Genomic DNA, 15,938 nt, shown 5'->3' with positions numbered 1-15,938 from the left:
GGGGGAGGGTTTGCTGTCATTGTTGTTAAAGCAAGATGCTCAAGGAAAAGACAAAGATCCTGTTTTTCTTAAGAATTGGCGTCCACTGACTCTTCTGTGTTGTGATACTAGAATTTTAGCTAAATGTCTATCTCTTCGTGTCAAACGTGTTATTCTAGACATAGTTCATGAAGACCAATCTGGGTTTATTCATGGTAGATTTATAGCAGACAATATTCGTAGACTTTTGGAAATAATAAACTATTATGATAAAGAAGATTTGCCCGGTCTTATTTTTATTGCAGATTTCGAAAAAGCATTTGATAAAGTAAGGTGGGACCTTATCATAAACAGTCTGGAATTTTTCAACTTTGGTCCCTCATTTGTGTCGTGGATTAAGGTGTTGTACAATAATATATCCAGCCGAATCATTAATTTCGGTCATATATCTGACCGATTTATCCTTCACAGAGGAGTCATACAAGGATGTCCATTGTCTCCATATTTATTTGTTATAGTAGTAGAACTCCTTGCGATAAGAGTTAGAGGATGTGACATTATTAAGGGTTTGACAACTGGGTTAGTTGAAAACAAAATATCTCAATATGCCGATGATACTAATTTTCCAGTTCAGCCCAATCCGGAATCTTTCAATGAGTTAATTGATACTTTGAGTCGGTTTTCGGTTATATCTGGGCTTAAGCCTAATTATGACAAATGTAAAGTGTTGCGTATTGGCGCTTTGAAATTTACTCGATTTTGTATTGATACTGTTTCTCCACTTGAGTGGACTGATGGGGCAGTTGATGTTTTGGGTGTACATATTCCTATTGGTATATCACAACTACTTGATAAGAATTTTAATCCTCGGTTGGAAAAGGCGGGGAAGATACTGCAGCCATGGCGGGGTCGGGGCCTTACCTTATATGGAAAGATTTCTCTTATAAAGGCACTAGTTGTGTCACAATTTACTTATCTTTTCATGGCTCTCCCTTCTCCCAGTCCATTTTTATCAAAAAGTATAATTCGTTAATCTTTAAGTTTCTCTGGGATGGAAAACCGGAAAAGATAAAAAGGCGTGTTATTTTCAGTAACTATGACAAGGGTTGTCTTAATTTGACAAACCTTTAGGCTTTTGACAAGTCGTTAAAAGCTAGCTGGGACTTGAGAATTATACGAAATAATAATTTGTTTTGTTCTAAATGGTATAATTATATCCTTTTGAAAACCGTCGGCCCGCTTTTACAGTATGCCAACGTTAGTAGTTTCGACCATGGCATCTTGGACCCTGTTCATTCGACTTTCTTAAAAGAAATTATTAAAGCATGGCTGCAGTGCAATGACACATCCTCATTAGTCAACACGGAGGATGACGTGTTTCAAGAATTGATCTGTTATAATTCTAAAATACGTATTGATAACAAACAAATTCTTTGGAATTCTCTGATTTCAAATGGTGTTGTTTTCATTAATGATCTTATAGACGTGGAATGTAAATGTTATTCTTTTGTTTATTTTACAAGAATTTATGGTAATATTTGCACAAATCATGAATATAACCAACTGTTATCAGCTGTACCCCAATTTTGGAAAAGGTTACTTGCTGAGGAGGGTATTCCAAAGCTACAAGTGTGTCTTCCTAAGTACTAGTTTCGAAACACAAAGTGTCTGTCCGATAAGAAAATTAATAGGGATATGTATAATTATTTTCTGAATACTATTGCTGCCGGTGATATCCCTTTACACATTGTTCGCTACTGGCATGATATTCTTGACATTCTACAATATGCTACAATACATTGTGGAGTTTGCGGGACATTAAAACAGATTGCCGAAACGGCATATTATATGAACCGAAGCTCCGAAACGTTGCGTCTTTTGCGAGGGAAATACAACAAAAACGCAATTGATAATATCTTGGTTTAATCAATATTTGGTGCGAAGAGCTGCGGTAGGCTCGAACACACAGTCGATTCCGGTCTATATTATTTTCATAAAATTACGTAAAAATAATCATTAAACAGTAGTCGTCATATATGTGCCTCTTCAAAATATACACTTTGAATGAAGGAGAAAAGTAACAACATCATTTGACTGATTAAACAAATACTCGTATTATAATTATATATTAATTAGCGATTCAAGATACTGAACATAATGATAAACAAGAACTTGACGGAACTTGTTGATGGTGTTCTATATTCACGGCGTTATTCAATATTGTTATAGACAGACACCAGAATTGTTGCCTCAAGCCCTTGGTCAGAGTTGAATCACGTTTGAATGACGCGCTATTTCATGCGTTCCTTCGAGATGCTATCTACATACAAATCTCATAAGTGTACAGGTTTTTTTTGGCGGAAAAAACCACAACATTTTTTTTTCACATTTGCGAAAAGTAGAATTAATTGCTACTGATGATTTTCTTAGTACCAGCCATTTAGATAATTGTACAGTAGGCAAATTTTCTTGAAAAACTTACAGAACATTTGCAACCAAACTAAGGAAAATAGGTGCACCTGTTATAACTGCCAAAGATACTGAATTGATATAACAAAAGAAATTTGCATATTGAAATACTTCATACAAACTGACTATTCAAGATAGTGACACTTTTAGTTCAAAGCGCGTGTTCAAGTAATTGTTGGTGTATTTTTCTGCAACGTTTAGAACTTTCTTTTTGGTACTTTTGTTCCATATAATTTAAACGTAATGCTTCAGTCATAAGAAATATGGGTTATTGTGGAAGTTATAAAATTATATAACAGGGAAACTCAAAATATTTCAATCAGCCAGAGAGAGTTGTGATGGTAAAATATGTGTGCCACGCCACATACGTGTATCGAACAAGGCTCACAGTGGCCATCTGAGTGTTATAACTTCAAAACAACGTTCTCTTTCATTATTATCTTTTATAGGTAGAACACAGTAGGTCCCAAAGCAATGCCTTTATCCTGCTTCATGGATATGTGACAGAAGCGAGTCTGATTTTATCCTAGCCAGAGACCCTGATAAGAAAAGTCACCTTTTACAAAAAAAATGGCAAGCTACTCTATGTCACAGACCCGTTTCCTGGTTCGTCATAAGTCGCTAAGGTTGTGTACCATTGCACTACATATATACTCTGGTTCCAGTTGAGCGACTTTAAAGATTGACACTCGCGCTGATCATGTGACCGTATCTATGCCTATAACCTATCACGGGACTTAACTTGACAAGGCACTTGTTCGTTTGATACTATCGGCAGAATCTGGATATTCAAGGAGACTCCAAGGGTCGCGCCTCGATCGAGAAGACTGAGTCACGTGAACTTCGACTTCAAACGATCTGTTTACATACATACCAGTGCAGTTTATTGTGTCTTGGCCAGGTAAAGGTGAGTTGTAGACGTGTTTTGTTCTTTCAGTATTTCACTCTCAGTTAGCTAACTATATATGCCGTTCCTTGTTCAGTATGTGTATCAGTCAGTCAGTCAGTCAGTCAGTCAGTCAGTCAGTCAGTCTGTCTGTCTGTCTGTCTGTCTGTCTGTCTGTCTGTCTGTCTGTCTGTCTGTCTGTCTGTCTGCCTGTGTATGTATTTGAATTATACGAAGAGGCAATGATTCTAGTAAATTCTGCTCTGTTGATGACGATATTTCTAAAGCATGAAGACGTTACCCTTGTTATCGACCATGTGATAGACATTTTCAAATGAAAAGTCGGCCCATGTTTGGCGATTTCTTTCATGAAAAGTGAACCAGTGGGCGGCATATACCCTCTGGTCTAGGTCCTGTACGACGCGTTACGATTATACGCTTGTGATAGTAGTAACCGTAATGCGGCGTATACGTATATTTATTTATTTATTTATTGATTACACGTAACAAAACCCTGGGGATTTGTTAAAGGTACAAATAAAATAAAATTGGGAAAAAAAAAATCATAATAATAACACTTATAGGCTTTTCAAAAGTAACATTACACATCATAATAAAGACTACAAAACAAAACAAAACAACAACAATAACTATTCAACGAGTTGAAACATAATATTAATGAAAAAATAATAATGAAGGGTATTTAGACATTTCAAATTATATATTATGAGTATTTTGTAGGTGGTGCTCCCTTTTTATATTACTAAGTTTGATATATTTTCCAAGTGCGATAATTAGAGTTTTGTTGCTCATTATTTCTTTAAATTGTTGTTCTTCTGTCAAGTTTCTGTAATTATTAATATGTTTAGCAGCTTCACTAAAGAGGTCATGCCTGAGTAAATTATACAGGGGACACTGTAATATAAAGTGTTTTTCATCTTCTACAAGGGTTGAGTTGCATATTTTACATAATCTGCTTTTAGCTGGTATTTTGTGATGACGACCCTTTTCAATTTACGGGTGTACTGTTGTATGGGAGTCATTCTGACTAAGTTTATAAAATACGTATATATAGGGGGAATTTGGTAAAAACTATTGTCACCTGCGAGCTACAGAGCATAGCCGTTCAGCTGACAAGTGACTGGTGAAAACGAAATAGGTCAGTGCGACTGTCAGAAAACCTAACGTTGCGCCAATTCTGTTTTGTATTGATATTTCGTATAACATCTTGTTTGGGGAGTTACAGCGACTCATTTGAACACTTTAAAAAGTTTTCGTTTCCATTTGTTTCGTCTAAATCTTCATGAAGTTTGACACACCCCTCCAAAATTTTAATTTTCAAGTTGATAATTAGGGAACAGACCACATCGCATGTCACTGTATTATACGTACAGGCGACCTGGTTTCAATACCCGGTGCGTTTACCGACAAGTATCAACTTTACTCACCGCGGAGTGAAAGATCTACTTTGCGCCAAATACATGATAAAGCCCTTTTAGTTGCATTGTATTTAATGGCTGCTACTGTATGTTGATAACATTGACAGTGACAACATTACTATCACATTATCATGTACAAATAATACAAACCAAAGTCCGAAGATTTGAGCATGTTACGTTGTCAGCAGAGTTGTAAGATTGTAGTGAACTTGTCTAGGGGGCGGAGATGTGTTCTACCTTTTTACGGCACATTGTTAATGTTACGCAAACAAACGTAAAAATAAAGTAGCACACTCAGATAGAATCACATGATCACATAAAATGACGCTTTTGCATCAGTATGTACGCCTTCACGTACATATAATTATGGCGATTATTCATTTATCTCTAATCAAAAACCAGGTGTACAAGTACAATGTATTCAAATTACGACGTACTGATATTTAGAGCGAATTGTCATGTTTCCAAATTATGTCAGGTGTGTCATTTAATATCTAATTACACGGTCAAAATGGACTTTTTTAAAAACGATAGGTGTGCGTGTGCCGGCATGCCACTTTATAATTAATAGGGATTACTTTGTTTCGCGGCAGTGTACATACCGAGATCCAGTAATTAATTCACTATATTTTTTTTTCAGAACTTTAAAGACATGGATAAAACGGACAGTATCCTGGAGCCACCAGTTTCAGATTACAGTGTGACTAACTTTGACAATCCTAGCGAATCATTAATCTCAAATGACTGGAACGAAAACATTGACGACGTAGCAAGTCGGGAATATTCAGATCCTGGGGATTTGGTCAAACCATACAAACATGAAGTGAAACAGGTGACGATACAACTACCTGGGAAGAGACATTTTAGAGTCAGTCTGCGCAGTCTCAATATTTTCTTGTCCTTCATGACCGTAATTTTCACTGTAGCCATGAACGTATCTCTACCGATTTTCTCCGACGCTGCTGCTAATAGCGGCAGTGATGCATATTTCGTTCTCTTCTCGTGCACTTTAATGTTCCCGCCTTTTTTCTTCATACTTCTCGTCATATCAAAGTTGATTGACCCGAGCGTGAGCTTCCGGTTGAAGGCGCCGATGAAGTTGGTTGTAATAGCCGGTATTTTGAATTCACTAAATGGACTATTTCTTGTGTATGCCAGTAATTCAAGCCGTACACCACCAGCTCTGCAGGCCATTCTCAGTACATCTATAATACCATTCACTGTCATATCCAGATACGTCATTCTAAAGAAAGGTAAGCTACAATGCAATGGGGGAATAGCAACTAAACAGAATCTAATCTTGTAAAAACAAAAGCATCCGGTCTTTGGCCGAGAGAGGGTCGATATGTAGAAATCTAAATGAGCGATGCAAACACATCGAAAGACCCATATTATCAATACACAACTTAGTGTTACATGTATCGACCAAAAATTTCCTCATCAAGGGACTAGTAGAACTGAGTCTTTGTGTGTTACACGAGCAATTCGGAATGCCAAACAGTATACTGTGATTCCACACTCGTGCATATCACCATTGGAATATGGAGAAAGCGATTTTATGCGATAAAGGAAAAACGAATATTTGCGCTTACTTTAAAACTATAAAAAAACTGAATTCTGAAAAAGTGCTCTATATTACAGTGACCCCTACACTGCAGAGTAATGTAAGTTTCTTTTGAGGGTTTTTCCCCCCAAATTCTGTGACCTGAATTTTTTTATTAGTTTCACTTTTATAGCTGTATTGCTTTTAAAAATGCGACATTTTTCTTTTCAGGTGTTGGCATCAAACGTCTTGTCTGTACCGGTGTTGTGATGGTAGGCCTGTTCATATCAATGGAACCAACCATATTTGATATTGACCACACCAACGAAAGCAGTGGAAGTGGTGAAAAGAAAGAATCTAGACTTGGTCGGATTTTATGGCCCATGACCTTCCTACTTGGTTTCTTGCCTCTTGCGATTATGAATGTGGTACTAGAAAAGGTCAGAGATAAAGAGGTAGGTAATTTTATTAGTTGAATGTAGAATACTGCCGTTGATGGCGCGGTTGTGATAGCCCATTAGTCAAGTACTGCCGTTGGCGGCGCTCTTAAAATCTTCGCTCCTTCCACGTTATGTAATAGTTCAGTGGTAGTGTCGCAGAGAAATTGACAGAGATTCGAAATTTTCGTTTGCAAGAGACAAAACCTCATCTCTAAAGAAGCAACGGTCCATTACATAAAGTTTTGAAGTTAGAATGTGGATGATGGACTGGAAGAATCATAACTTCTTTTTTTGTTGTTGAAATAATTCATTTTTTTATGACACCAAATTTGCTTTGTCTTTAAGTAATAGAAAGAAGAAGACAGTAAATACTTTTTATTAACTTTCCTTTTAAAAACTATACTTCATTTCACTTCATGGCTTCTAATATTTGTTTCACCATCTTTCCATTCCAGACTTCATCAGCCTTAGTGAATGCTTGGTTAAATGTCTACTGTTTAACTTCAGTTGTTACACTTTTCTGGACTGATTTCATTCCTGGATTTGGTTCGGTAAGTACAGCCATTCCCTTTGTTTTGAGATGTTTTTCTACACAGACTATCTAAATGCATTTACTCTTAGATCTTGCAATGAGTAACTATGGTAATTGAGATTTTTCAATCTGTGCCCCTCATCTATGGAATGCCTTGCCCTAACGGATCCAAGCTGCTCCTTCATTCATATTGAAGCCGAGGGGGTGGGGGTGGGGTGGGGCTAGTACGTTGGGTTCCATCTGTCTGTGTCCCCCCCCCTTCTCTCTCTCTCTCTTTCTCTCTCTCTCTGCAAATTTGACCAATTGGTGGCCATATTTGTACATAAAATCTAAATTTACAACAAAACTCAAAACCTGTAATGCACAGACACATTTATGGCATCCATATCAAGTGTAGAAGTATACTGTTTCATTTGCTATTTGACCACATTAGAAAGGCTACATGCTAGGCTTTAAATAAACCAATTGAACCAGTATACTTTTACACTTGATATGAATGCTATAAATGAGTGTAGCACACAGAGGAAGTGCTTTACTTCAGTGTAACTTGTTGTATTGCATTCACTTTCATTCAATCTCTTTTGTTCAATTTGTAGGTAAGCAGTCCAGCTTTGTTTTGGGAGAATCTGTCACAAGGTTTCAAATGTCAGTATGGTGCCGACAGACTTTGCTCTGATTTGATTGGTCGATCCTGGTTATTCATCGTCAGTTACGTTATGACGTATCTATTTAACTTTCTCTTAATTCGGTTTGCTGATGGCGCAGTTTACCTCGTCGTTGTACAAGCGTTGAATACGCCATTGGCAGCTTTGTTTTGGACTTTCTTTAAATTGGACAATAGTTCGTTTTATTGGAACCCAGTGTTTGATTTAGCAACGGCGTTTACACTAGGCGGGCTAGCAATCATGACACCAGCAGTTGTGATGTACAGATATTTTGGAGACCTAGAAGCTGAAGAAGAGCAGCAGAAAGAACAAAAGGAACAGTACATTCAAGTTAACACTTAGATGGAACAACACTCCAGGATATAAAGGTAATTAAAAAAAAATTTTGGTTCTCTCGAGAGCACGATTTCACTTTGCATAACACGAAATACAGGTAATTTTATAAACTTTGGGATCTGGAATAATTTCATGATTTTACATAACATAAATATTGCCTGATTGCCAAGAAACTCCAAATTGAATCTCTTTTTTACGTCTTTTGTTCTCACACTGTTGCATCATGGGACTTAGCTGACATTCATATGCATTAGATGAACACTGAATATTCATGAAGCTCTTGTAAGTCATGAATATTCAATGTACATCTAATGAATAATCATGTATGCTAAGACTCATCATGTAACTGTGTTGGTGAAAGCACAATAGAGGTGAAAGTTTCAAGTTGGTGTTTCTTGGCAAATGAGCAAAAATTCTGTAATGTGACATCATGAAATGACTCTCCAGAACCGAAAGTTTATGGAAATACCTTTATTTCTTGGAGTGGTGCAAATCACCTAGTTGAAACTTACTCTTCACTCATTGTTCAGTGAGTCTTTGCCATGGACATGCATTTTCTCATAGGTTTCAGGTGAACATAAATATTCGTTACTCCCTTCCAATAAAGTATTTAAAAATATGACATAAAATTTCAAAATTTATGAAAATGTTTTAATTTCATGGTGTTAAGTGACAAACATTAGTTTTGTCCCTTCTAAGGAGCTTTACAATATAAACATATTTACATAAAACAAACAAGCACTTTTTTATTTATCTTTATTTTATTGGCAAAAGTCTCCTCTAATACAGAATGAAATGTTTAATAATAGGAGTTTAACATGAGTAAAATGCAGTTGCGTCTAAATGCTGCCCTCTGTAGGCACACTGCAACATACTTTTGTTTTTATGCAAATTGCACAGTAGGCATAATTACATGATAAATAATAAATGTTCCCTGTGTTGAGAAGTCACAGAGGTAGTAAAGTGGACATAGTTTCTGAAAAAATATGCTCTTTGGTCCATAATATCGGAGTGTCAGCCATTCACAATCAGGTCGCTAACCTTTCCCCTTAGCAAAAAGGTCTTTGACCTTTGACCTCTCTCTCATGCTGGCACTCCTGGTAATGCTAAAACTAGTGTTCTGACAAGATTGTAAAATATGTCATGTCGTTCCGCCATCAACGAATGGCCTCCTCACTCCGGATGACCAATGTGTGAGGGCGCCCCGTCATGGCGTACCTTGCAGGCTATGTTTTGACATAAAAAAATTGTAGTACATGTACGTTAAATGCATATTTATATAGGCAAGCAATGACTTGAAAGTGAACATTCATCTGAAAGACTTGCACAGTTATATTTGTTTGTTTCTTTGTCAGCAATGGCACTACCTCATTATTGCCACAGCAAAAGTTTTCTTGTTCAAATTACTTTTGTTTTTGATAGCTAGATTGGGCTGATCAGAATTAGTCTAGAAGCTATCCATGGCTTTGAATCTCTCTCCACGTCTAGAGGAATGAGTAGCTGAGATGAAATCTCAAATTCAAACAAACCCACCCTCACAGAGATTAATCATACTTGTGTCAATCACATGATTCTACCCAATCATAAGCCTGTATTTATTGTAGGCAGTTCCATAATGTCCATATATGGTCATATCACCAGGACACTAATTAATACACTTTATATCATTCTAACATTTGGGGGTTTGCTAATTTGCATAAACAACTTTTTGTTCATGACTTCTGATTCTAAACCATGGATAACCTCTAGACTAAATCAGAATTATTCAATTAATTTACGTCAATGTTTGGTGAACAGATACAGCTCATACATTGAGCCTTTTGGTAGAATGTACCTAGGGGATCAAATTATCCTGAATATCATTTATTCAAATATCTCCAAACGTCATCATATGAAAGCAATTTTGGGTTCACTGTAATGTTTTCATGAAAAATAACAATCTTTTAATTTCTGATAGTTAATGCAATATTTGGTAGCCATTTTGGATTCAAACAGAAGTTCATTTTGACCTCTATTTAAAAAATTTACATGATGACCCCTAATATTTTTTCTAGATTTGAACTGACAATTGGCCGAGTATCCCTGAACAAATCTAGAGCCAAATTAAGACTTATTTACAGGGTGTGTACCGTGTAAGGTCATTTTTGGGTGGCATCTGTTATTGTACATTGATAAACTCGCTTTTTTGTAGGGAAATGTAGGTTACTTTCATTATCTGCAGTGACCTCATTACATATTCATCCTTTTGTAATGCATTTTAAGTATATCAATCCTTGGGCACAGATATTACGCTGATACTTGTGCCTTCATAGTTTACTAAGATAGACACAAACTAAAACTATTGTCCCAACATGTTGATGCAACAGTGATAAGCTATTGAATTGGTTTAATTATAGTCTCAGCAGGGAGGTGTCCACAGAGTTTTATTGACATGAACTTGCAGTGTACTGTTTTGGGACTTCCAATGTTTACACTATCGAGATCAGTGGGTTATTAGAATCGCACAACAGAGGAACAGCTATCACCCACTTGTGTAATCTAACACATTGAACAACAATATATTTAGTTTGCATCTATCTTAGTAAATGGAAGACTCAATAAGACAACTGCGTTACTAATAGTATATGAATGAACTGCATACATACATGAAATTTTCACTCACTAGATTCCAAAACAAATTTCGTCTCTTTTCTGAGCCTAAATGTGAAAGATAAATAATACACCCGTAGAGGGCTAGATATATTAACATGTCATGTCCTAAGAAGTACTTGTCTTTTTTCAAAACTGAAAAATCTGGCCGAGTATTCCATACTTTTACAATTTGAAGCTTCATGTCTGAGATGTTAGGTACTGAAAATGAAAAAAACAAGTTGTTTTAACAAAACAAAACAATAAGCTATTTCTACAAACTCTCTCTAGAATCTACTGTTTTGAAACCTGCACAGGAATTGCTGTGTAAAAAATAATAACACATTTGATGTAGTTTTCTGCTACAGTCCTGCAAAATGTATCAAAATTACTGATAATTTAGTAAATATGAAGTACTTCATCTGCTTGCAATAACATTTGCCAACAATAACACTGTCTTTCATTTATACAAATTTCTTAGTTTCCCGCCAAAACTGGCAGACAAACTTACTCTCTTTGGGTAACTTTTAGAATCACGGACTTACTAGTTCAACAGAATTACTAGTGATTCTTCATTTTTCTCATTCTTTATTGTTGGCAAAGTTCTTCTGCTTTCTCTGCAAAACAACTGTGCATATCATATTAATTTCTGGCAAGTGCTGTCGAAAAACTCATTTTTTTTAGAAGCAGTGTTTTTTCTTTATTACTGACACAATTTAAGCCATCTCCATGGCAATGGTGAAGGTCAAAGCTAAATACTTAGCTGCAGTGTTCTGACTGAAAAAATCTGATAAACGATGTTCACGTTTATGGAGATGATTTCTGTCTTCGGAACAACATTGACGTTTTTTTTTTTGCCAATATATAAACTGCTCACAAATTCTTATCACTAAAAAAGTGAAGACATATTTTACCAGAAATACACGAATCTTGTACTGAAAATATTGACTTACTTTTTTTGGAAATTTCTGTCAACTACAAAGTTCACACTACAGCACAATAGACACAAAGATCAAGATTTTCTGTACGATTGAAAAGCTAACCTCTGCCACCCCTACTTCCCTGAATTTGGAGCATTCCAAAGTAGAACAAACCATTCTTATCTGAGGGTGGACAGTGATATGTGGTTTCTAATGTAATATATGAACAGTCTGCTTTTTTATAGGATGGCTGGAAGAATATTTCACTTTGCGACACAGACAACTGAGTTTTCTCTCATTTATCGCTAAATAATCACATGAAATGCGTTGAAACTAGGAGATGCATGAATCTCCAAAACGTTACCACATTAATGCTGTACATGAGTGTCTTCCATTTCTGACCTCTGACCTTTTAGCATCATCAAATATGGAAGATTTGCATACAATTGACCCTTGACCCAATATGGCAGCATGTAAAGTGAAAGGGAAATTTGTGATGCATATTTTTTCAACTTGCAGTTCTCAACCTCCTTCTCTAAAAACCATACTTCTATTTGAAGCAGCCTGATTTTTAGCAGACGCCGACATGAAACATTTCAATGACAATGAAAGAAACAAGAATTAAAACAGCTTGGCACATCGTTTAAGCCTTCAACCATCAACTTTTTTTCTTTCAAATCGAACAAATAACATTTTTGGCAGATGTCATTCAGATAAAAAATTGAAGACTTGTAAAAGCATCTCAACTACAAATCTATCAAGTTGATAAGTTAACAGAGGAAGTTGCAACATTGTACAACAACAGGAGGGATTAATGAACAAAATATTCCTAGTCAATGTGACCAGAATTTCTCTTTGTAACCTTTGACCTGACCTGACATGACCCATGACCTGGATCAAACAGAGATTGTACAATGCTGCAAACTGTCTGTGAAAAAACAGAATTCTTGGTCTGAACAACCGACGAGTTATACACAGTTGTCACTTACAGAAGTACATTTGAGTTTTTCCTGGTACAATGACGAAACCTCAAGGTTTTATTTCCAAGGCGGGAAGCTTTCGAAGCCTCTCCTTCTCCTCCTCTGTGTCTGACCGTGCTACCATAAGTGTATGGCCGAACCCGCATGAAACCGAGTGGATAAATACCCCCTCCAGCAACTTAACTTCTTTTGGTTGTGTGGAAGACTTTGGTGCGTTGTCACCGTGGCCGAGTTCACCGTATGTTGGCGCTGGTCCCCAGCTGATGACGCTGTCGTCTGCTGCAATCACGATGCTGTGATTACTACCAAAAGGTAAATAAAAATAATGCCAATGTTACAACTACAACAGATAAATCGAGAAGAAACAATATACCTGTTGACTTGAAGCAAAAATGTCATTTTGCCAGGTGAGGGCAGAGTCATGGTCAGAATTTGGATTGTTCTGATTCTCAAACAGACGAGAAAGGCGGCCCACATTTCTTCTGTCTGCTTATCAGGATCAATTATCAAACAGACTGAAGGTAAATTTTATGACCGGTTTTCTTCACTTTTTGTTACTGAGTGAATTGCCATAACCTTGCTTCCAGTTTGAGTAAACTCAGGAAATCATACAGACTAATCATTTGTATGCTTCAATTCAAATGTTAAAATATCACTTTGAAAGTTTCTGCAGATACAAGAAAGTTCCACTTGTATTAAAATGAGTAAGCAGAGGTTTTGAAATTGAAATTATATCCATCCATTAGGACAAGTAATTTCTAAAACCACTTGCCCAAGCTTCAAAAATCACTATTTCGAGCCCTACAAGTACTTGGTGGAGGCTAAAAACTAAATGTGCAAAAAATTTCTTTTTATTAAAAAATTTGGTGCCAAACTACACGTACATCAAACTGCACCATCTATAGTTGATGGTATTTCTCTCTCATACTTTTTCTGACTAAATAAATGTTATCATACCTGCAGCCGACACATCGTATTTTCCAGCCTGTTAAGTCCTGGACAGGTTTTGGATACATAGTTGCCTCCCCTGTAGTTTTTGTTTGGCCCCAGAAGTAAAGTTGTCCTGTGAAAAGTGAAATGAAGTGTTGGAATCAATATAATGTATGAAAGGTACAGTCTGCAATATTCAAAGTGGCCAAATGGATGAGAATTTGGTATTTATTTTTTATTTTTAATTTATAAAACAATTTTATCATGGCTTCCTACTTGAAAAATCAAAGGTTTAAAAGGTTTGTTAATGTACATACAATAAGAATTTGTACACATTTTTTTTTTTTTTTTTTTTGCAATTTAACAAGGATTTGGTACATGTTGTTTCACATCGATTTTTCAAGTAGGAAGTCGTGATGATAAATGAGTTTTATAAATACCCAAATCCTCATCAATATATCCCATAATCATTTCTAGCATTGATACTGTAAACCTAGATATTTTCACTACTTGGAAAATTCTGCAATTTTACAGTCTTCAGCTAGTTCTCAAAGACTATTTTTTCACTAATTACTGGATTGGTAAAATGTGTGCCCTCTAAACCAATTTGATGCACCAATGACGCACACATGGTTGAACAATGAATATTCATGAGAACTGTTTTACACTGAGGGAATAAGTACTTAGGACTCATGTATATTGCAAATGTGTGTAAGTTAACCTGTCAATCTGATGTGAATTTTTTATGTTTCATGTGGGACAGAGTAGACGGTAAGTAAGCACTGATAACAGCGCCCTCAGTGGTGAAAGGATGTCAGCTATAATTTTTCCAATAAATCTTGGTTGGTCTTAACAGTAGTGACAAAACCTGAACAAAAGATTACCCCTTGTGTCCTATTGCTGTGAAATGCAGAAAGGTCAAAGGGCATTGTAACACTAAATCAGTACATGTATATCCTGTTTGTGCATATGAAGTGAAATAGAGATGTTGTAGAAACAAAGGATTATACAGGTCCACCACTGAGGGCGCTGTTTATACTTCTTGCTGCAGAAACTTACCCTGCTCTGTAACAGCCATGGAGAATGATGACCCTGCATGAATATGGCCGACACCCCTCCCTTGTACATCAAAAGTTTTCAGATTGCGTGCTACTTTTTCATCCTTTGGTTCTGCATGTCCAAGACGACCGTATCCACCAAAACCCCACGTGAAGACTCGCTTACGGATGTCTAACGCAACCTGAAATGGATTACATGAAATGATCTTTATATCAATACTGTACATTACAGCTTTCCTTAGTTATTAAACTGTTTTTTGTATTTTAAACTATATGGTATTCTATTGTATGTATGTATGTATGTATGTATGTATGTATGTGTGTATGTGTGTGTGCATATGCATACATGCTAACTACATGTATTCTGTATTCTTATGTATCTGTGTGCTTATGTTACTTGAAAATGCTCAGCTTATTCTAAATTCCATAGCAACAGATATACACAATATGATGTAACTTACTGTATGGTTATTGCCGCACACTACATCAGTCAGGAGGACGTTATGGACTTGTACAATGTGACCTTCCCTCGTCTTTTCAGTAAAGATATGAATTTTTCTTGGAACAAGTTGGCAGTCAAATGAATGCTTTGTGGACGTAACAAAATATTGGCCATCATTATTGTGACCTGAAAGATATGGAAACAAAATAGCATTGTTAGAAAGTTCAATGTCAATTTTTTTGTGCTGGGAACTGCTCGCAGTGATTTTCTTCGTAAGCAAACATAAACACTATCACACATTGTACAGAAATCCGTTCAGGTTTAAGACAACATGGCAGGGCTATATGTATGTTGCACACTCCGTATCACATCACCGTGGAATTGTCAAGGATTTCCCACTTAATCCACAGTCTATCCCAGAATACCCCAACTGTTTGAGTCATTACTCCAGGAATTCCGCCAAATTTGCACTCAGGTTTTGAGTGAGACACAGTTGAGTGATACAGTCAACCCATCGAGTCTGTAGAACACACACACTGGGTTTGGGTCAGTCACAGAACAAAATCAGGACTTGCTTCCAAGAAATTTTTGACTCTGTGAGTAGGAATTCATTACTAAAAATGTAGCAGTGTTGGTAAGATTTTTATTGAACCAGATGACTTGTGTTTCAGGTTTTTTTAATTTTAACTGC

General features: G+C 36.3%; 2 protein-coding genes across 4 annotated transcripts in view; one reads left to right on the top strand and one right to left on the bottom strand.

The window, feature by feature from the left end:
* The first annotated feature begins 3,194 nt into the window (after positions 1-3,194).
* On the top strand, positions 3,195-13,104 carry LOC144451867 (uncharacterized). Of its 2 annotated transcripts, none has more exons than XM_078142780.1 (6): positions 3,195-3,355; positions 5,414-6,026; positions 6,548-6,771; positions 7,212-7,307; positions 7,885-8,321; positions 12,886-13,104. In XM_078142780.1, the coding sequence occupies exons 2-5, from the start codon at positions 5,426-5,428 to the stop codon at positions 8,293-8,295; spliced, it is 1,332 nt and encodes a 443-aa protein (XP_077998906.1). In that variant the 5' UTR covers positions 3,195-3,355; positions 5,414-5,425; the 3' UTR covers positions 8,296-8,321; positions 12,886-13,104. The 2 variants fall into 2 exon arrangements, with proteins under 2 accessions (XP_077998906.1, XP_077998905.1); XM_078142779.1 differs by having other exon boundaries at positions 12,068-13,104.
* LOC144451865 (protein RCC2-like) overlaps positions 8,965-15,938 on the bottom strand; it is a 32,829-nt gene continuing 25,855 nt past the window's right edge. The window contains exons 7-11 of one of the 2 annotated variants that reach the window (XM_078142778.1): positions 15,267-15,433; positions 14,807-14,987; positions 13,775-13,880; positions 12,827-13,119; positions 8,965-11,139 (exon numbers count right to left, since the gene is read on the bottom strand). In XM_078142778.1, the coding sequence (XP_077998904.1) occupies positions 12,867-13,119; positions 13,775-13,880; positions 14,807-14,987; positions 15,267-15,433 (707 nt within the window). In that variant the 3' untranslated portion in view covers positions 8,965-11,139; positions 12,827-12,866. Of the gene's footprint in view, positions 13,120-13,774; positions 13,881-14,806; positions 14,988-15,266; positions 15,434-15,938 lie in introns of both variants that reach the window. The other variant, XM_078142777.1, reaches the window with a different exon arrangement.

This window comes from Glandiceps talaboti, chromosome 21 (assembly GCF_964340395.1).
Source record: "Glandiceps talaboti chromosome 21, keGlaTala1.1, whole genome shotgun sequence".
Lineage (NCBI taxonomy): Eukaryota > Metazoa > Hemichordata > Enteropneusta > Spengelidae > Glandiceps > Glandiceps talaboti.
This window is presented reverse-complemented; position numbering and strand designations above follow the sequence as displayed.

What these genes read in the sequence shown, in the direction of transcription:
- LOC144451867 (XM_078142780.1), top strand. Translation starts at nt 5,426, where the DNA reads ATGGATAAAACGGACAGTATCCTGGAGCCACCAGTTTCAGATTACAGT. An exon ending in ATACGTCATTCTAAAGAAAG is followed by an intron (nt 6,027 to 6,547) that starts GTAAGCTACAAT and finishes TTTTCTTTTCAG; the next exon opens with GTGTTGGCATCAAACGTCTT. An exon ending in TCATTCCTGGATTTGGTTCG is followed by an intron (nt 7,308 to 7,884) that starts GTAAGTACAGCC and finishes TTCAATTTGTAG; the next exon opens with GTAAGCAGTCCAGCTTTGTT.